Source organism: Argiope bruennichi, chromosome 3, assembly GCF_947563725.1.
Source record: "Argiope bruennichi chromosome 3, qqArgBrue1.1, whole genome shotgun sequence".
Classification (NCBI taxonomy): Eukaryota; Metazoa; Arthropoda; class Arachnida; order Araneae; family Araneidae; genus Argiope; species Argiope bruennichi.
The window spans coordinates 52,179,352-52,197,120 of NC_079153.1; the positions used below are offsets into that span (position 1 = coordinate 52,179,352).

Here is a 17,769-nt window from a genome sequence, read left to right on the forward strand (position 1 = left end):
TGATCAAGGAGAGAGAGAGAAAGAGAAACTCCTTTCTTTATGTGATGAAGTGAAAAAATTAGTTTCTGTTTCTTTTCTCGAATATAATAAAGTCTAAAATTAACAACAAAAAGCCTGCTTAATTAATTAAGAATTATAATAATTTTTTTAACTTTATTTATTTATCATACACAATTTTCAATTAGGATTTTTTTTTTTTCCGAGTCAAAGAAAAGAAAATTGATTTTTAATGTTATTTTAAATACAGATATAGAGGAAAACAGACTGATTATTTTATAAAATGTAGTACAATTTATTAACATGGTATTTCTTAAATTGTAAAAAGAAAAAAATATATAGGATATATATTTTTTTCAGTAGATTACAATTTTATACAGTATTGTGAAATTTCTGCCAAAAATAGATTTCAAAACTTTCTTATAAACGTAATTAATTTTATTATTTATAATTTTTTTACCATGAATTACTAATTCGAATTCTAGTCACCAGGCGTTTAATCGAATGTTGTCATTATAACAATCAAGCATTTCAAATAATTTTGCTTTTTATTTCCTTCAGCATAACAACAAGAATATTGACGACTTGAACTGAAAGTAAAGAATATCAATAGGTTTTTAGAAAATGATTTAATATTGAAACATTTTAAATTATAATAATTTTCAACGGAAGATATTATGATTGTGATTCAAATTTCGTTTGCAGAATAACGACATGCTAAGAACAAAAAACATGACGATTATGTGCAATAAGCTGCACAAACCATTTAAAAAAGCGATTTCAAGCGCATTTTCTCTAAAAAATACGAAGAACAAAGCAAATAAAGAACATGTTTAATAATAAAGCCGCCTAATTAGCAAAGTGAGCAAATTAAAAAATTTCCGCTCTTTACAGTTTGAATTCTAAAATTAAATAAATCATGCGTAATTTGATTATAATTCCTCCAAAAACCTTTCTTACTAAATTAAACACTATTTTCTTCAATGCAATTCTGGAATAATAACAATTTTGTAAAACTAATAATAAAAAATAAAAATCGTGTTCCCATTCGTAGACAGGACTGCGTTATTTGTTGTTATCGATAAAGGGTCAGTTTTGGGTTTGTTCTCTATGGCAATGTATAGATTAGGAAGTTAGTTTCGTCGTTTTGTTAGGCTGTTCTGTTATTTACATTTTATTTTTTGCATGTTGTGTTCATGTTATCTATTTATTCTTAAATTAGGAAATTTTAAATGCACATTTTATCTCCCGAATATGTTTGATTATGTCTTCATGTGATTATAGTTGATTATTTTCCATAAAATTATTTTGATCGCGACGTGTTCTTGTTTACTTCTTATACTTCCTGCTGAGAGAAATAAATTAAACGTCAAGTTTATGTTTTTAATCATTTTCCTATACGAGTGCTAATCATCCATTGTGTTAAGTATGACATTTCAAGTGTTTTCATGATGTTCCTGTAATTTTGACTCATCTGATTATTGCGTAATGGAAGGTGTAGTACACGATGGTTGGCTTGTTAAGTCACCTCCTGAGAAAAGGATAGTTAAGCCGGTAAGTATGACTCAATTTCCTTATAGTATCAGAATATATTTTCTTTTATATATCTTATTTCTTTATCTTTCCTTATAAATATTGTATTTATTATTTTTGTCCTGAATAAGAGTACTTAAATACTTTTATTTTGCTGAAAATTCAATTGCTCATCGATAAAACAAAATTGCATAAAAACTTTGTTGGATTCCTTTCGGGCTAATTACATTCAATCTTTTTCACTTGTAGTGTATATACTAATTGTATTATGTTGTATTATTTATAATTAACCGTTTAAATATGTTATTTGGAATATCACCATGATCTCACAGAATTATAGAGTATTGCAGTTAAGTTGGAATGTGCTTTATTTTTAGCTCACTGATGTCTAGTTTGAATTTAATATGTTTTTTAAAGTACTTTATTGTTAAGGGGATATAGCATAAATGTTGATATATGCAGTTATATGTTGATAGCAGAAATATTGATATTTCAATAATATTCCTGAATAAATGATTATAAATTTCTGCAAATAACTTATTTCCTTGGAACCTTGATTTTATAAATAATATAGTTAACTAAGCTAAATATTGAAATAAAATAGAAATAGAAATTCTGAAAAAATGATAACTATTTTATTTATTTATAGTATATATATTGAAATAATGGGTTAGTTATGCCATCTAGTTATTATTTATTCCCAGTATTGATTTGGAAATTTTAATTGAAAAAGGTATATTTGATATATCAATATTTGTAAAGAATAGCTAACTAGAATAGAAGTGGCTAAAATATAATGGTTGAATAAATGAAATATAATGGAAATAAATGAAATATAATGGTTGTAAATAGTTGTCTTGCAACTGGATGAAAGGTACTTTTAAGATTCTTTTGGGTTAATATTTGCATTGTTTTAATCTACATGCATACTTTTGTATTAATTTAGGTTATTTTTTAATGTATGTAGAACTCCTTTTCATTAAGATTTTCTCATTCCTTAGTTTATCTGTTATCCCTAAAGATCTCTAAGATTCACTATCATTTCCTCAACAACATTGTCATCTTTATTTCCTGTTCTCTTTTATATGACTCACTTTTTTTCTTGGACTTGTCTTTTTATGCAGTTCTTTTATGAGTCACTATAAGAATAATTTTTGAAACTTATTTGTATTCCTTGAATCGCATATCAATTCATATATTCATTCGTTGAATATATATGTATATATGATGTGAATTGTTAGCTTGTGTCTGGATGAAAAACAGTTTTAAGATTCATCTGGGCTAATTATAGTGTTGTTTTAATCTACATATGTATTTTTGTAGTAATTTAGGTTATTTTTCAAATGTGTGTAGAATACCTTCTCATTAAGGTTTTTTTAATCCTCAGGTAATCTGTTAGAATTATTCCCTAAGATCCCCTAAACATTCTCATTATCATTTCTACAGTATAGTCATGTCTGCTTCCTGCACTCTTTTACATGATTCACTTTATTTCTTGGATTTATCTGTGTATGCAATTCTCTTATGAGTCAGTGTAAAAATAAACTTTTAAACTTATTTGCATTTATTGAAATATATTCAAAACTGCCTGTGAATAGTAATGGTACTTGTTTTCTATGTGGTTATCATTTGTTATTTTTCTTGATTTCTGATATTTTTATCAATCTTTTAATTCCTTCCTATTATATTTATTTGTGGTTTCTTTCTAACTAAATTTACAGAATTCGTTTTTCTTTGTAATTTCTCAGAATATTTAATTGTATTTTTATCTATTTGCTTTAGTAAATAATTGTTTTCAGTTGGAACTTCTAACTCCATTTTAGTCTGTAAATTATCTATCTCTGTTGGTAAGAATGTTTTAAAGTGATAACAGAGCAAAACTTACTTTTTCTATTTTAGTATTCCCTGAAAATTATTTCGGGTGACTATAGAATAAAAGAGCAGTATAACATCTGGTTTCAATTCAATTTCACTCTTCTAAAAGAAAAAGAATTATTTGGTGTATTGTTAAGTAAATGTCTTTGCTTCATTCTGATTTACCAAACTTTTCAAACGAGTCTCATGAAGAGATTTTTGTTAACACATACATCATTGATCAAATTTATTTTACCATTTCCTTCTTCCTCTGGAATATTTTTGTACATGATCTATGATAATGCTTCAGAAACTGTAACATAGAAATAAGAATTCACTTTCTAAATATGTAGCATCTTTGACATTATTTCCTTAAAATATAAACTAAATAGTTTTTATCGGCCATTGCCATTTTGTTTTGATACTGATATTTTGAAAGTGGATAGTTGGCTTTATTTTTGCTAGTTAAAAGAAACTGATAAATAAAATAAATTAAAATCCTTGCATTTCGCTTGTATTCTAATTAAAGTCCCCTGTTTTCTACTAATATTGTGTTCTCTGCAATATAAAATTTTTTTAAAGATATACATTATTGATCTCTGTCTGTGTATATATATGTACCTTTTATCATTCTGCTGAAACATCATTTTTATAATTCAAATTTTCTTTATATGGCATTCTGATTATGTAATAGTACAAAATTAAGCCAATGTTTCCAGTATATATAAAAAAAAAATCATACCAGTTGAAATATGATTTTGTTTAGACCTCTATGCTTAAAAGGTTCGAGTCTTAGATGGTAGAGGGATGCTGGAATAATGGGCTTTTACTGAAAATTGTTCATGTAGTTTTATTTCATTTTCACTGCTCCTTATGAATTAATTTAAGATGATTTAATTATATTTTGTATTTTTATTAATATGTGTTTATTAAATGCATGCTATTGGTAAGCCTTAATCACAAAAGAGTGTATTAATATTCTGCAGGCAGGTGACTGTAATCATTTGCCTGGTAGATAGCTGTGAGTTCACATTTATTGACTTCATAGGAATTTGTGTTTTATTTTATCATTGGAAATTTGTATTTTATCAAATTGACTAGTAAGTGAAAAAAACTAGATTTTCTTGCTGCATGTTGAAAAAAATTTGAAAAATCTCACCCCCATGTAAAGTGTTAACTTATAGTCTGAGGCTTTTCTTTTCTATAATGATTGTTCAGTAACATTTAGTTAATACATATCTACTTTTTGATTTGATTAGATAATTAAAAATAATATTTTAATGCTTGATATCCCCCCGCCCCGTTGTGAATAGTTTCTACAGTACAGCACTCTAATTTCAGATTTTAATGAATTTCTGTATTTTAGACCTCCATGAATCTATAAGTTTTTTTTTTAAACTATATCTGTCTGTCTGTGAACCAGATATTTTTAAAACAGTAGAGTAAGACAAAATTAATAAGGTGTCAAAATTGTAGATCTGATGTCATATTTTATTATGTATTTCTATTAATAAGAAATCTGTGCATGTTTGTTTGCCCATATGCATAAAAATACAATAACTGAAAAATGTAATTAACTAAATGGATGAAATTTGGTGTGTTTTTATAATCAGAATGAGGAGCAAATTTCAGTTCAAATGTATCTGAGGATTAATTATTTGACCTTCCATGTATGTGAATCTGATAATTTAAAGTGCTATGATTTAAATGCATAAAATTTAATATATGATCCTATCGTCAAAATTGTTTATCTGTATCAAATTTAAGTGATTATTCAAAAATTAATTAATCAAAATTCGTAGGGGTTTAAACTATATGCTTAGTTTTCTTCATTGTACAATGAATATATTTTGTATTTCTACAAAAAGTGCCATATTGCCGAAATATATGAGAATGTTGTGTTGAGATTATTCCTAGAAGATTTTGAAAATTGTATAATGTATCTAGTTATGTTGGAACTTTATTTTCTGTAGATCCTTGAAACATTGTTATGTATAAAGAAAGAAACATATTCAAATTTTGATTTCACCAAATCAGAGGTTTAATTTATATGTAAACTTAGTATATCTTACGCCTCCATAATAATATCTTATAAAAGTTTTATATTTATTTAGCTGACTAGGGCAGCTCTGAATCCTCCCTTCATCTTCTCCCACACACATTTGCCATTTTATTATTATCCTTATTTAAGGAATTTGTTGCTTAATTTTCTGAATAGGAAACTGGTGTAATAAGCTGACAAATCTACCTGTACTTTAAAATCAACAATATATTATATATCGCTATCATTCTTTTACAAAGTGTCATTAAATTACCTAGATGTAATATTTGAGTGGAACTTATTGCTTTAATTCAAACTGCTGTAACAATGTGGTTTTCTAGAACTTCTGTACTCTTTATTATTAACTTATTATTATTCACATTTTTAATAGCCATTTTTTTTTTCTTCTTTTCAAATTTAGATTTATTTATTGGTTTTCATTAATTGTAATTTTTTTAAGAATTTTATTGCATACTTTTTTTTTTGTGTGATTTTTATGAATGTCTTGCAATTTTATTCTTCAATGCTACAATTTTTTTAAAAAAATTTATTTTGGAAATATTTAAATTTATTAAAAATTATTTTTAAATTGGGAAATATCAATTTTTGAAACAGCTTTTCAAAACTAATAATAGAAACTCTTGCTTTTTCCATGCAGTAATTACATTCTTTGGTTGAAATTTTGTGTTATATCTTATGAATATATATCAGATTATTAAGTATAGAAAAATAACTAAAAATGTTTCTGTAACTTTGTTCAGCATTTAATTTTTATCCTGTAGGTTTTCTATTACCATTGGCCCTTTTTAATTGAAGAGTATTTAAAGAAATCCTAACAAATAGTCTAATTTTGATTTTCTGTCGTCAGTTTTTTTTTTTAATGTAGTATTAATTGTTACTCGATTCATATTATGTGACTCTCTTAAAAATATACAGATGAGAACTATCTGTTTTCTATGAGAAAGTTCTTATACCAAAAAAAGAATGATAGTTTAAAACTTAAGGGAAAAATAATTTAAGTTGCATTTTTCGTTTGGTTTCTTCAAAACCGCATTTTTATTTTGAAAGGTGGTTAAATAATTTAGTTGAGAAAACTCACTCTTTAATTCTATTTAATCAATTATACTATAATTAAAAATATTGATATTATGTGGAATTTAGTGAGATTATTATTTTTTTTAATTTGTGATTGTAGAATTGTAATAGTTTCTTTTGGTGGTGTTTTCATTTAAATACCTGTTCGTCTGCTAGGACTTTTACTTGATATCAGCAGAATAATTTGAATATTTTTTTTTTAATTACTCAAATTTGTGTTCACTATTTTGATATTTCGACCCATTTTTTGAGCGAAAATGGGCAAATCTTTAATCTAGCAGTGCAGTCTTACCATTTTGTTTGTCTGACTATTTGTTACTGATATTTTAGTATCGGTACTGCAAGTTGAGTTGTGGTACTGAAGATCTATAAAATAGTCATTTCAATAGTTCGTTGCCATACTTTGTCTATGAATGATGGAAATAAATTCAGTTTGTTCTTAAACAAGATAAATTTTAAGATAGGATTCCATCCCCCCCCCCCCGTTTTACTTACCATAGATCATGAATCATATTCAGCAACTGTTTATTTTATAAAACTTTTCAATTTTTTAATGTTATTAAATGATATTGAGCCCAATATAGTCGAATCAATACGTCAGGAATAATCTGGTAATTGACTTATAAAACAGAATCTTAATGAATTTTGGAGCAAATCAGGAAATTTAAAATGGATCGATAGCTTACATCTGCAAGCAACTAATTTAGATTCAATTGGTGTATGAAAACACTACAATAGAAAAATCCTTGAATTTTATGTTACTATTTTCTGAGCCCTAGAAAAGTACTTGTTTTTTTATTAAGTTCTTCAAAAGTCTTTGAAAAACTGGCGAAATGTACACTCCTTATTTTTGAAGAATGAAAAGTCCATTTGTGACTTAATTTTGCCTTTAGAATTCCATCGATGGAAACCAGCCAGAATAGTCTTTCCGAAACTTTTTTACTCATATTCCTTGATAAAAGTGTTATCCTAACTCCCCTCCTTTCGTATAAAAAGTGCAAAACCGTAAATGTCACAAGGGCTCGTCCTGCGTGTAATCATTTTGTGCTTCGTACTATAATGAAAAAAAAAAAAAAAAAAAAAATCAAGTATGCATTTTGGACACTTTTTTTCAGTCGATAGAGATCAGAATTTGACACAGAGTTACAATTTTAGTTATATTACCACATCTAAATTTCATTTATTTAAGTTGTTGCTTTTTTGAGTTATCCCATTTACGCGTATATAAATGTACAAATTGACGGGCGACTAATTCGTGGCAGGTTTGATCCAAAATTTGATATGAATCTGTACTTTAGATTTTAAAATTGCATACCAAATTTTATCTGTTTCTCTGTTTACTTTTTGTAGTTAAGTTCATTTGTTCGTAGACAGTTAGCTAGGCATACTTCCTGTGAATGGATTTTGCTCAATATTTTACAGAAATCAGATGGAATTTGATGCAAGACAGATGGAATTTCATATAAGACATGAAATTTATTGCTAGGACAACATACCAAATTTCATCTGTCTAGTTCGTAGCATTTTTATGTTCAAGATAAATATAACTTTTTTTTTTTTCACTTGAGAATGTCTGAAAGATTTGACAAAATCGCAAAATCGAATTTCTCAATAATTATAGTACTTTTTTTTTTTTTTTTTTTTTTTTTTTTTTGTTAAAGTGAAAAAGGAACTTGGAATAAAATTATCTGTTAAAATGCGAATATTCATTCTTTTTTCTTTTGTTGTTACAACCGTCATAAAATAACATGTGCCATTCAAAATTCAAAGTTTCGGACTATGGCTCTATTTTTGACGGTGTATTGAAATATCTTTTAGAGTACTTTCTATTTCTATAGTATTTGGGGAAGTAAAAAGGCATAGATATAGGTGCGCTGTCAGTTACCAATCTTTTCGCTCTGTGTCTTGTTTGGAAGAAGGAGTAGGAGAAACAAGCAGAAATACCATCATAACTATCTTGAAGTCTTTAATAGAACTAGAAACTGAAAATAATATTGTTATGGCATGCATTATGTGTCTTCACAGTGTTTAGATGCAAAACTGAAGTGATTTTTGAAGTGTATGTGCAGTGTTAATATTTAGCATTTTTACTATCTTTACAAACGAAGAGAATGGATTTGCACTTTCAGTTTTAAAGTGAAAAAAAAAAAAAAGAATGAACAAGGACATTGAAATTTGACGAGGATTTCGTAATTCCATGGAAACTGGATTTGAGAAAGATTTTATCTATTTTGAATTCTTAATCAATAGTTCACCATTAAATGCGTTTTTTTTTTAACTTATTAAATAAGGAAAATCAAAAAGAATTTTCAACATTGTTTCTAAATTTGAGTAGCAGTAAACTACATATTGTGAGGAATTTATTTATAACGGGTATAGCGGATAATTTAGATGCCGCAGAATAGTATCTACATGGGATATTGAAAATCATATTATTTATTCAAAGATTCTCCAATGAGAAGGGAAGATTATCTAAAATTTTTAGAGAATGAGAAAATATTTTTGCAGAACCACATGTGAAAAGGCAGTTGCTGCTGGACGAACAATCGAAATCAGTTTGGTGTTATGTGTTGAGAATATTTAAAAAAACAACTTTCCTGTACTAATCCAAAATCTAAATCACGTAGGTTAATTGCAAAGTGTGATAAATCTCCTATCAGTCAAATTATTCTTATCATTGACCAAAATGATTACACCATGTAACATTGTACTTGAGAGGCAATCATGTTTTGCGATTTTTATGAAAGAGATGGTCACTGGCTGTTTGAAAACTTTCAGTATCGTGAAAATTTCTTTGAAGACATAGCTGTAAATAGCATTTTCAAATCTGTTTTTCGTACAAGGACTCATTTGCCGATATATTCGAAGTTAATGCGAAATTTATGAATGCTAATAAGATTTATTTATTTATTTTGTCTTTTTGGAAAAACTGTTAAAAGTTTCGAAATGCGAATGTCAGAGTTTTTTACATTCTTCATTTGTAGTATTTTGGATGAGCCTGCTCTCAATTAAGTATGTGACGGAAGTATGAGTTGTTTAAATCCGAAGAAATTGCCGAAACTGTCGAAATTAATAATAATAATAAAGATGAAAGTCAGCTTTTCTGTCGAATTCCAAGTGACTGCAAGAAAAAATATTGGACTTCATTCTTATAGAATTTAATAATGTTTTGAGTGTTTGTGGAATTTAGTTTTTTTTTTTTTTTTTGAAGAATTTAAATTAAATGGGAATTGAACTGATATATTAATCAAGATATTTAGATGGCCAAAATCTTATCAGAAAGTGTGGAAGGTAATTACGATTCTGATGATACTATCTCATATTCAGGTGAAAGGGGATTTCTCTTTAATAAAATTATTGAGATTGAAAAGTTTCAAAAAGAAACATTTGTTGTAAAATGTTTGTTTTTAGATAAGTTCACTATAAACGGTGGAGTAGAGAACTTCCAAACCATAAAGAGGCTTAGATTATAAATAAGAAATGCTGGCTCTGAATAGTCGAAAATACAAATCAGCAGAAAGACTATCTCAAAATAAAAAAAAAGTATAAAAAAGGAACACATTACAGATAAACTAAGGAATCTGAAATAATAATAATAAAAGGATTGAAAATTGAAAATACAGTTTTTGTACTACAAAAGTTCGTAAACAAGGTAGTTGATAAAGCAGAGGAAAATAAATATTTTAAAAGCATTTCGGAATCGAATAGTTTTAGCAATTGACACCTTAAATAACTGAAAATGTAATTTTAAAGTTATTTAATGACATATTGGTTACAGTTCCTAGATTTCTATCTGTTTTCTGCAGTATTCTCTTCATTTTACAAAATATTAATCAGAAGTATGATTAAAAATTCTTGTTAGATTAACTTTTTTTAATGAATTTTACTTTATTTAAAGTGTGAATGAGTTTTTGATGTGAGCTCCAAATAGTAGTTTGTGTGAAATTGGCATCTAGTAGTAACCGTATGATACTGAGTGTAAGTGCGCTTTCATTGTGTTCTCGAAACCCGCTTTGAACTTTTTCTGTCCAGTTTCGAGTTATAACTATAGAACATAAAACATGGCCCCAGTGCTCTTCGCTTAACCATCTTAAAATAATAATCAAAAAAGAAAATAATATTGACTCATTTTTATGTTAATAGTATACATGATATAAGGTTTAAATTCACCATTTGTATTTTATGTCAAAAATCTGTAATTTTATATTCCTTGAATTTTATTAAAAAAGGTTTTTGAATGTACTCCCAATAAAAGTGGGAACTCTGCACTAAACTTCTGAGTTTAATGTCTCATCATTGAGGCTGTGCAAAGAATTTCTATAGTATCTATAACCAAATGATAAACTTTATTTTTAGAAACAACTATAAGTACTTTGGATTACAGCATTGCTACTTATCTTTGATTCATTGTATATGCTTCTAACATTTTCAAAAGTAGTCGTGTAAAATTAATCATATATATATTTGTCCATATATAATCCTTTACATTTAATTTTTCACCCCGTTACTAAAATTCTTTAAAAGAAAAGCTATCTGATAATAAAACAAAGATGCATGCCTTTAGCATGCAAGATACATTTCCATAGAAATGCGGATTTTGTATAAATTTATTCATTTTATTGTTAATTTTTTCATATTTATTTTACTTCGCAGTTTTTCTTTTTAGCATAATTCATTGTTTGACGAAGCTGCTCCCCTCCCCTTCTTTTTCCCTTACAAGCCTGTATTATGTCTACGTTAGATGAATTGCATCCAACCCGAATATATATTATTTTTATATCTATGATAATTGATAAATATCTTACAATGTCACTGAATTTAAATAAATATGTTTCAAATAAAACTTTCAATGATTTTTACATTTTTATTGATCTATTCGTTATTATTAAATTAGCCATCATATTAGCTGTATGTTGAATTCAGAGATAGGAAATACGTATTTAGTTTTATTCTTTAAAATGATTTTGCTGTTTGATGAAAATTATGTTCTTTTTTCAGCGATTTTCAAGAGTTAATTCTTTCTTTAGCTGCAGAAGCTCATTTTACAAGAGATGTAATGTTTCTAGTGAGAGTTTCAATGTGTTAAGATAAAAAGAAGCGCGTTAATTGATTTAACATGCAAAATTCCTCGTCTGACACGGATACGTGAAGTAATTTTTGTCACTTAAATAGCTTGATGTCTACGCCTTTGACCCCTTTGAGGGCGTAGGTCAGCTTTTAGCTACCATAAACAAAATGCATAGAAGTCGAATACGGCCATAATTGCCGCATTACTTGATGGGAAAAAAGCATTTATGAGTTTACGGCGCGACAGAAATGACTAGACATTGTCCAGCTTTTCTTTTTAAGAGTTCGTTTAATACAAGCAATGGGAAATGTATTCTTCGATACCTGCAGAAGTTCATCTTTGTTTATAAGAAGCTTAGTTATTAATTCACAGTTATTTAAATCAGCATTTATTCAATTTAATATTAACATAGTTTATCTTATATGTTCTGTCTTGAATCATGTACAGTTCTTGATTATAATATCTACATTCAAATGGTAGTTAAACATATAATTTTGTTTGTGACGATACTCATATTTAGTTTGACATGAAAAAAATAATCTAAATGTTTATTAAAAGCATGCTATCGTTGGCCATTCTAACGGTTTTTTGATTATTTCTTTTTACAAAAGACAGTTTGCCTCCTCCTCCCCAGCGTTCAAAATATATGTTACTTTTATAGACTGTAAATATTTCTCCATAATAGTAGATAAGAAAAGAAGATACCATTTTTCTATCTCATCCCCGCCCTTATAAAGATAACTGATAAGATTCTAGTCCTTAGGTCTTTGCAGACTTGTCATTCTATTTGTTATATATTTCAGTATCAAAGTAAATTTGTTGCATGAGTCATAGCTGGCTTGATAGTGTCTGTAGGCAAGCCTGTGTACTTCGTTATTAATTGATTTTTCCATTGGGCTGTTATCGAGAAATTCGTTCCTGATATTTTAGTGTGATTCTCTGAAAGTTAATCTTTCATTTTCATAACGTTGATACCGTTTTAAGAATTTTTCTTTTCCTTATTATCTTTGTCAAGGAATAAAGATAACCTGAAATACCGCTTTAGACTAAGACCTATAATTCTTAGGCCCTTGGTATTTGAACCTAGCAAAAATATGTGACGGACAAACTGTCAGAAATGTTTCAATTATTTAAAGTAAAGTAAAAATATATTTAGTTTCAATTATAAAATTATAGATTCATTTTGGTAGGTGCAAATTAGGAAAACAGCATCTTATGATTGAACATTCTATGTCTGTACTAGAGCATGCTTTGGTACGATATCATTTAAAATGTTAAAATATAGAATCTACTATTTGTAGAAAATTATATTTCTCTAAAGAGTCTTTTTTTTTTTTTTTTTTTTTCTGGTTTTAGACAAAAACATTTTTCTGGATTTTTAAAATTATCTGTTCAATTTTAATGATGCAGATGTTATAAAAGTTTGTGTAATGTATTTGTGATAAATGTTTCGTTTAAAATTAAACTCATTTCTTATATTAAAGGAAATTTGTTACATATATATATATTGGGGGGGGGGGGGTATTGTATTATCATGTACTGAAACCGAGGTGGATAGTGGTAAGATTTCTGCCTTTGGATCGAGGGACTGCACGTTCGAAAACCGATTCCATTTAAGTTTCCTCGTATATGCGAGCCAGGTGGATATTGAGCCGAACGTCCACCCTTTGGACTGATGCGGAAGTTTAGAGAGGATGTGCCAGTTCAGGTGTCTTGTCATCTGACCGGAGTTCAAAATGACGAGATCTATCCCAAAATAACTAGTGTTGCTTTCAGATTAGACGTTAATATAGTTAATCTTATTTCTATGTATTAATTGAGACATTAAAACATTAGAAGATAATGTTTTCTGTAAGTTGTTGATTCAAAAAGAGCATGTAATAGGCTAATATACCAGACTTTTTTATTATTAAATAAATTATGTGCTTTGTTGCTAAATATAATTCTTATAGGTTAAATAATTAAAACATTATTTTAGTGTGTTTCAGCTAGACTTCATATTTAGTCGCCAATTTATGATTAATCTGTTTTAATTTTTAAAATAAAACCGGTGTAAGTGGTCTCCGAGAAGATCCTTCCCTCCCTTATTTGAAACTGTGGATCTTGTGTTAGGTCATTAATACCACCAGAAATCAGAAATTTATTTTCGGAATTCCGCTTAGGAGAGAGTATTGGGCTTTTATGGCTTGTTTGTAACTGAAATTACGTTAATAAAATTATGTGCATCTAATTTAAAATACTGTGCTTTCTACGAATATTTGTGCATTGCAATCTCTTGCATCGTTTTCATAATCGCCTGTCTTATTGCAGCCAGTTTTTGGTATTAGTTCATAGTTTCTTCACTAGCAACGAGACGATTTAATTTTGAATCCACGACGCTTCTTCCTGGAAGAAATATAAATAGCATCACAATGTAACGTAAGACAGTGCGAACTGAAATAATATTTGATATATTGTTATGCAGGCATGTGATTGACGTTACGTGAATTCATTGCATGCAAGTCACTATTGATCAGCGTTTCCCTTGATACCTTAACGGGGATTTTTCGGTCCTTTGTCCGTATAAAATAATCTAACCCCTTGGGAAATCTCGGTGCCTTCACCATCTTGTCAACCACCAATGAAATCTAAAACTTTTCGTTGTTATTAATAAATGCATTATTCTACCATATATTAAAAAAAAAAAAAAAAAAAAAAAAACGGCACTTTTTATTATAATTTGCAAAATTTAGCTTATAATTTTAAAGACCGTCTTATGATTTTGAAAATTGGAAGACATCACCTTAAAGTTCCATGGAATCTGTAAAGAATGATATTTAATTTCTATTGGAAAAATTTGAAATAAATCTGACAATGTGCATTTCATATAAAAGACAATGAGTTTTTACGCCATTGTATTTTCTTTTGTTACTGGATTAAATCATTTTAAAACTAAAAGAAACAAATATTAATAGTAATTAATTCTGAAAAATTGTATTTCTTTACTTTTTTCCATATCAGTTTTTGGAACCGCGTTACCAGAGTCTAGTAAAATGTCTTTCTTATCTGTGTGATATTTGTAACGGTTGGGTTAATCCACCAATTTGTCGTATCTCGAAAAACGGGATTGGTCCTGATATTTGTACTCTATTTACTATTGCTATTGCTCACTTACACATACAAGTGATATTTCTGTTTTATCATTTGGGAAAACGGTCTAAAGAATGCTTGAGAAATCAACTTTTCTTATCGACCAGTTCATACAGTCTAGCTATAGACTTACTGAAAGTAGTTGCAATAAGTTCTTTTCATATGTCTAAATCAAATACAACTGAGATTATTACTTGCAAGCATTTAAAAGGTAAGATAACTTCACATTTAATTTTATTAATATATGTAATAAAAATTTGGATTTCTTGAATTTTATTCTCGACATCCATTGTGTACGGGGGGGGGGGAATCCATCATTCTAACGATATATAATGAATGGAATAAACTTGATTTAAATGTTAAAGATAAAATAATTTATTTCAGTGTGTGATGCCAAAATATTGTTTGTTTTGCTTATGATTTGAAGAAAGAAGCAAACACTTTTTGCTCTTTGGATTAAAAAGCGCTCGAGCTGCAATCAGAACAGAATTTGTTTGATTGGCTAACATTTGTTTTTAAAAGATTTTCATCTTTAAAATCTGCTCTCGCTCACTCTGTTTTTGTTTTTCCCCCTTTCTTGTCTCTCTCATTGGGTGTTTATGAGGATTAGTTTCGATTCTTATTACCATGGCAGAATACATATGCTTTATTGAATATTTATTTAACTTTTCAAAAATAATGCAGATGGTTAATTTTCTAAAACTTTATTCAAATGAGGATTTTTATGCGGAATCAAATATTATTATTATATGTAGAAAAACATTAATGCTACAGTTCATTTATTGCGCATCTTTTTTTTATAGTTATTTTTGGGCCAGCGTAATCGAGACGATTGGCGAAGATTGAAGTTTGTGTGGGGGCGGAGCAGTGATACTTTTATTTGTTGATTTTTTCCCCCTTTTATTCATTTTTTTTCTCTTTGAATTATAGCATTTATTAAATCGCTTCAAGGGCTGAAAATATTAAGTTACATCCACAGATTTAAGCAAATAGAAAGAAAGAAAACTTCTAGAACTACAAAAATTTTCAATGCAGTATTTTGCGTGTTTTTCACTTAGATTTTTATTTATTATATGCTAGACGCCTTTGTCGACCATTAATTCGTCAAGTTTAATGGCTTTTTTTTAAATTTCTATTAAACATTTTGTGTAATTTGGCCTTATCAATTTTTTCAGTAAAATATTTTTAAATTTAAATTTCTGAGAACTCTTAACTATTTCAGAAATCTTGCACCTTTTGTTTATTATACTATGCATTTTCTTAATTTTCTATTTATATCTTCACATATCCAGTTACATCACTAGAAAGAGCAGCAATATTTAGAAATAGGCTAGCTATAAAAACTTGTTGACCTATGCTTGATTTTGAAGTTTCACTTTGATTACAAATACAGCCAAATTTCAAACATTTTATTAAAAACATACTTTATAGTGAAACCTATTCAATTTGTAAAAATAAGCAGAATGTTTTTAGCTTTATCATTAACAATAGAATGTATTATAAAATACGCCAGAAATATTTTTAATTGCCTAAAAATTTACAAGAAGTTACGACAAAAAATTGTCTTTTAAAAATATAATTTTTTGAATTTTTAAGTTGTTGTGGAAATTATTTTTGTGCTGTAATATTTTCGGTAGCTATCCCGTAAAAACTCTAAAATTCAGCTTATTTTTAATTAATTAAAATTCTAACTAAAAAATTTTTTAATCATTTCGAGCTGTGTATTTGCAATCTCCAAAGTATATTTCTACCAAGTTTAGTAGCTCAGTGTCAAACGGTTCAGGATTTTTGGAAATTATAGTGAAAAACAATAGAATTTCTTTTAATTTTTAATTAATTCAAAATCGAATTACATTTTTTAAAAAATTTCTTTGATGTGCACATATTCTCTTCAAAGGATATATGTGGCAAATTTGATAACTGTGCCAAACGGTTTTGCCAACGGAACACCAACGCACACTTATTCGTCTTTGTTATGAGTAAAGATATCAGCATTTTGAAATTTAGCAAGGATGATTCGAAATTCATAGACATTCTATTATAGTGGAAATCTATTCTCATTAAATTTGTGCGACAGTCCCAGTCTTCTAATGTCCTAAATTTGGAACTGCACGTTGTTTTACGCTATGCTGTGGTAAATACTACAAGTAGCAAGTGTGATAGTAGATTAGGGTAGCGCTTTTGACTTGCTTCATGTGGACGTGAGTAGTTTCCGATTCTTTCAATGAATTTGCTGCTTGTTATCGATCCTGAGACATAGAGTTCACGATTTCTAAAGATGTAAATATTTTTGTGCATGTTTTGATAACTCATTGAATTAAGCCTTTTTCTGAATTCAACAATTTTATTATAATTATTTTTTAGATATCAGTTTCTATTATCATGTGAGAACATGATGTTGTTTTGGTTAGAGGGTTTTGAAGCTCGAAATCGCGTAGACAATGAATAAAGCATAAATGGCAATTTTCATCATCATCATCTTTTAATTGTATATATTTTTTTACTTGTTTTTACCAGTATTGCATTATTATTATTATATATGCTTCTTTGAAAGCAGATGCGTTTTTAAAAGGTTGACGTAGAACTATGACGTCATAGCTATTATTTCATCTCAAAATTGGTCGAGCCCAAAACTTTGTCAGCGAGAAAAATCGGAAATAAAAGTTTAAAAAAATTATCATTATATATAGAGAGGGATAGAGACCGATAGAGAAGTATAGTGATTGTTTCAAACCGGTTTAAACGTGTTAATGACTTAAATTAATTAAGACAAATTACGACTTAAAAATAATAATGTTCTCACATGATAACTTGAAATTTCAATCGTAGATTTCATTTTAATTTTTCTACAGTTTTTTTTATATTTATTTATGTTGATATTATTTTCTTTAAAATAAAAAGAAATCGTATCAAAGTGAACATATTGATCATCATTAGAAATAAATTATTTTAATTTATCCTCCTGTAAATTTAGGAGCACTGTGGAACTATGAACTATCCGAAGTGGAACTATGAATTTAAACTAATTCTAAAATTTATAATTTAATACTGT

General features: G+C 27.9%; 1 protein-coding gene across 2 annotated transcripts in view; it reads left to right on the plus strand.

Moving 5' to 3' along the window:
* Positions 1-1,106: 1,106 nt before the first annotated feature.
* Positions 1,107-17,769, plus strand: part of LOC129964144 (GRB2-associated-binding protein 1-like) — a 29,373-nt gene continuing 12,710 nt past the window's right edge. Inside the window, exon 1 of one of the 2 annotated variants that reach the window (XM_056078843.1) lies at positions 1,107-1,551. In XM_056078843.1, coding sequence (XP_055934818.1) covers positions 1,486-1,551 — 66 coding nt within the window. In that variant the 5' untranslated portion in view covers positions 1,107-1,485. Of the gene's footprint in view, positions 1,552-14,856; positions 14,929-17,769 lie in introns of those variants that run through there. The other variant, XM_056078845.1, reaches the window with a different exon arrangement.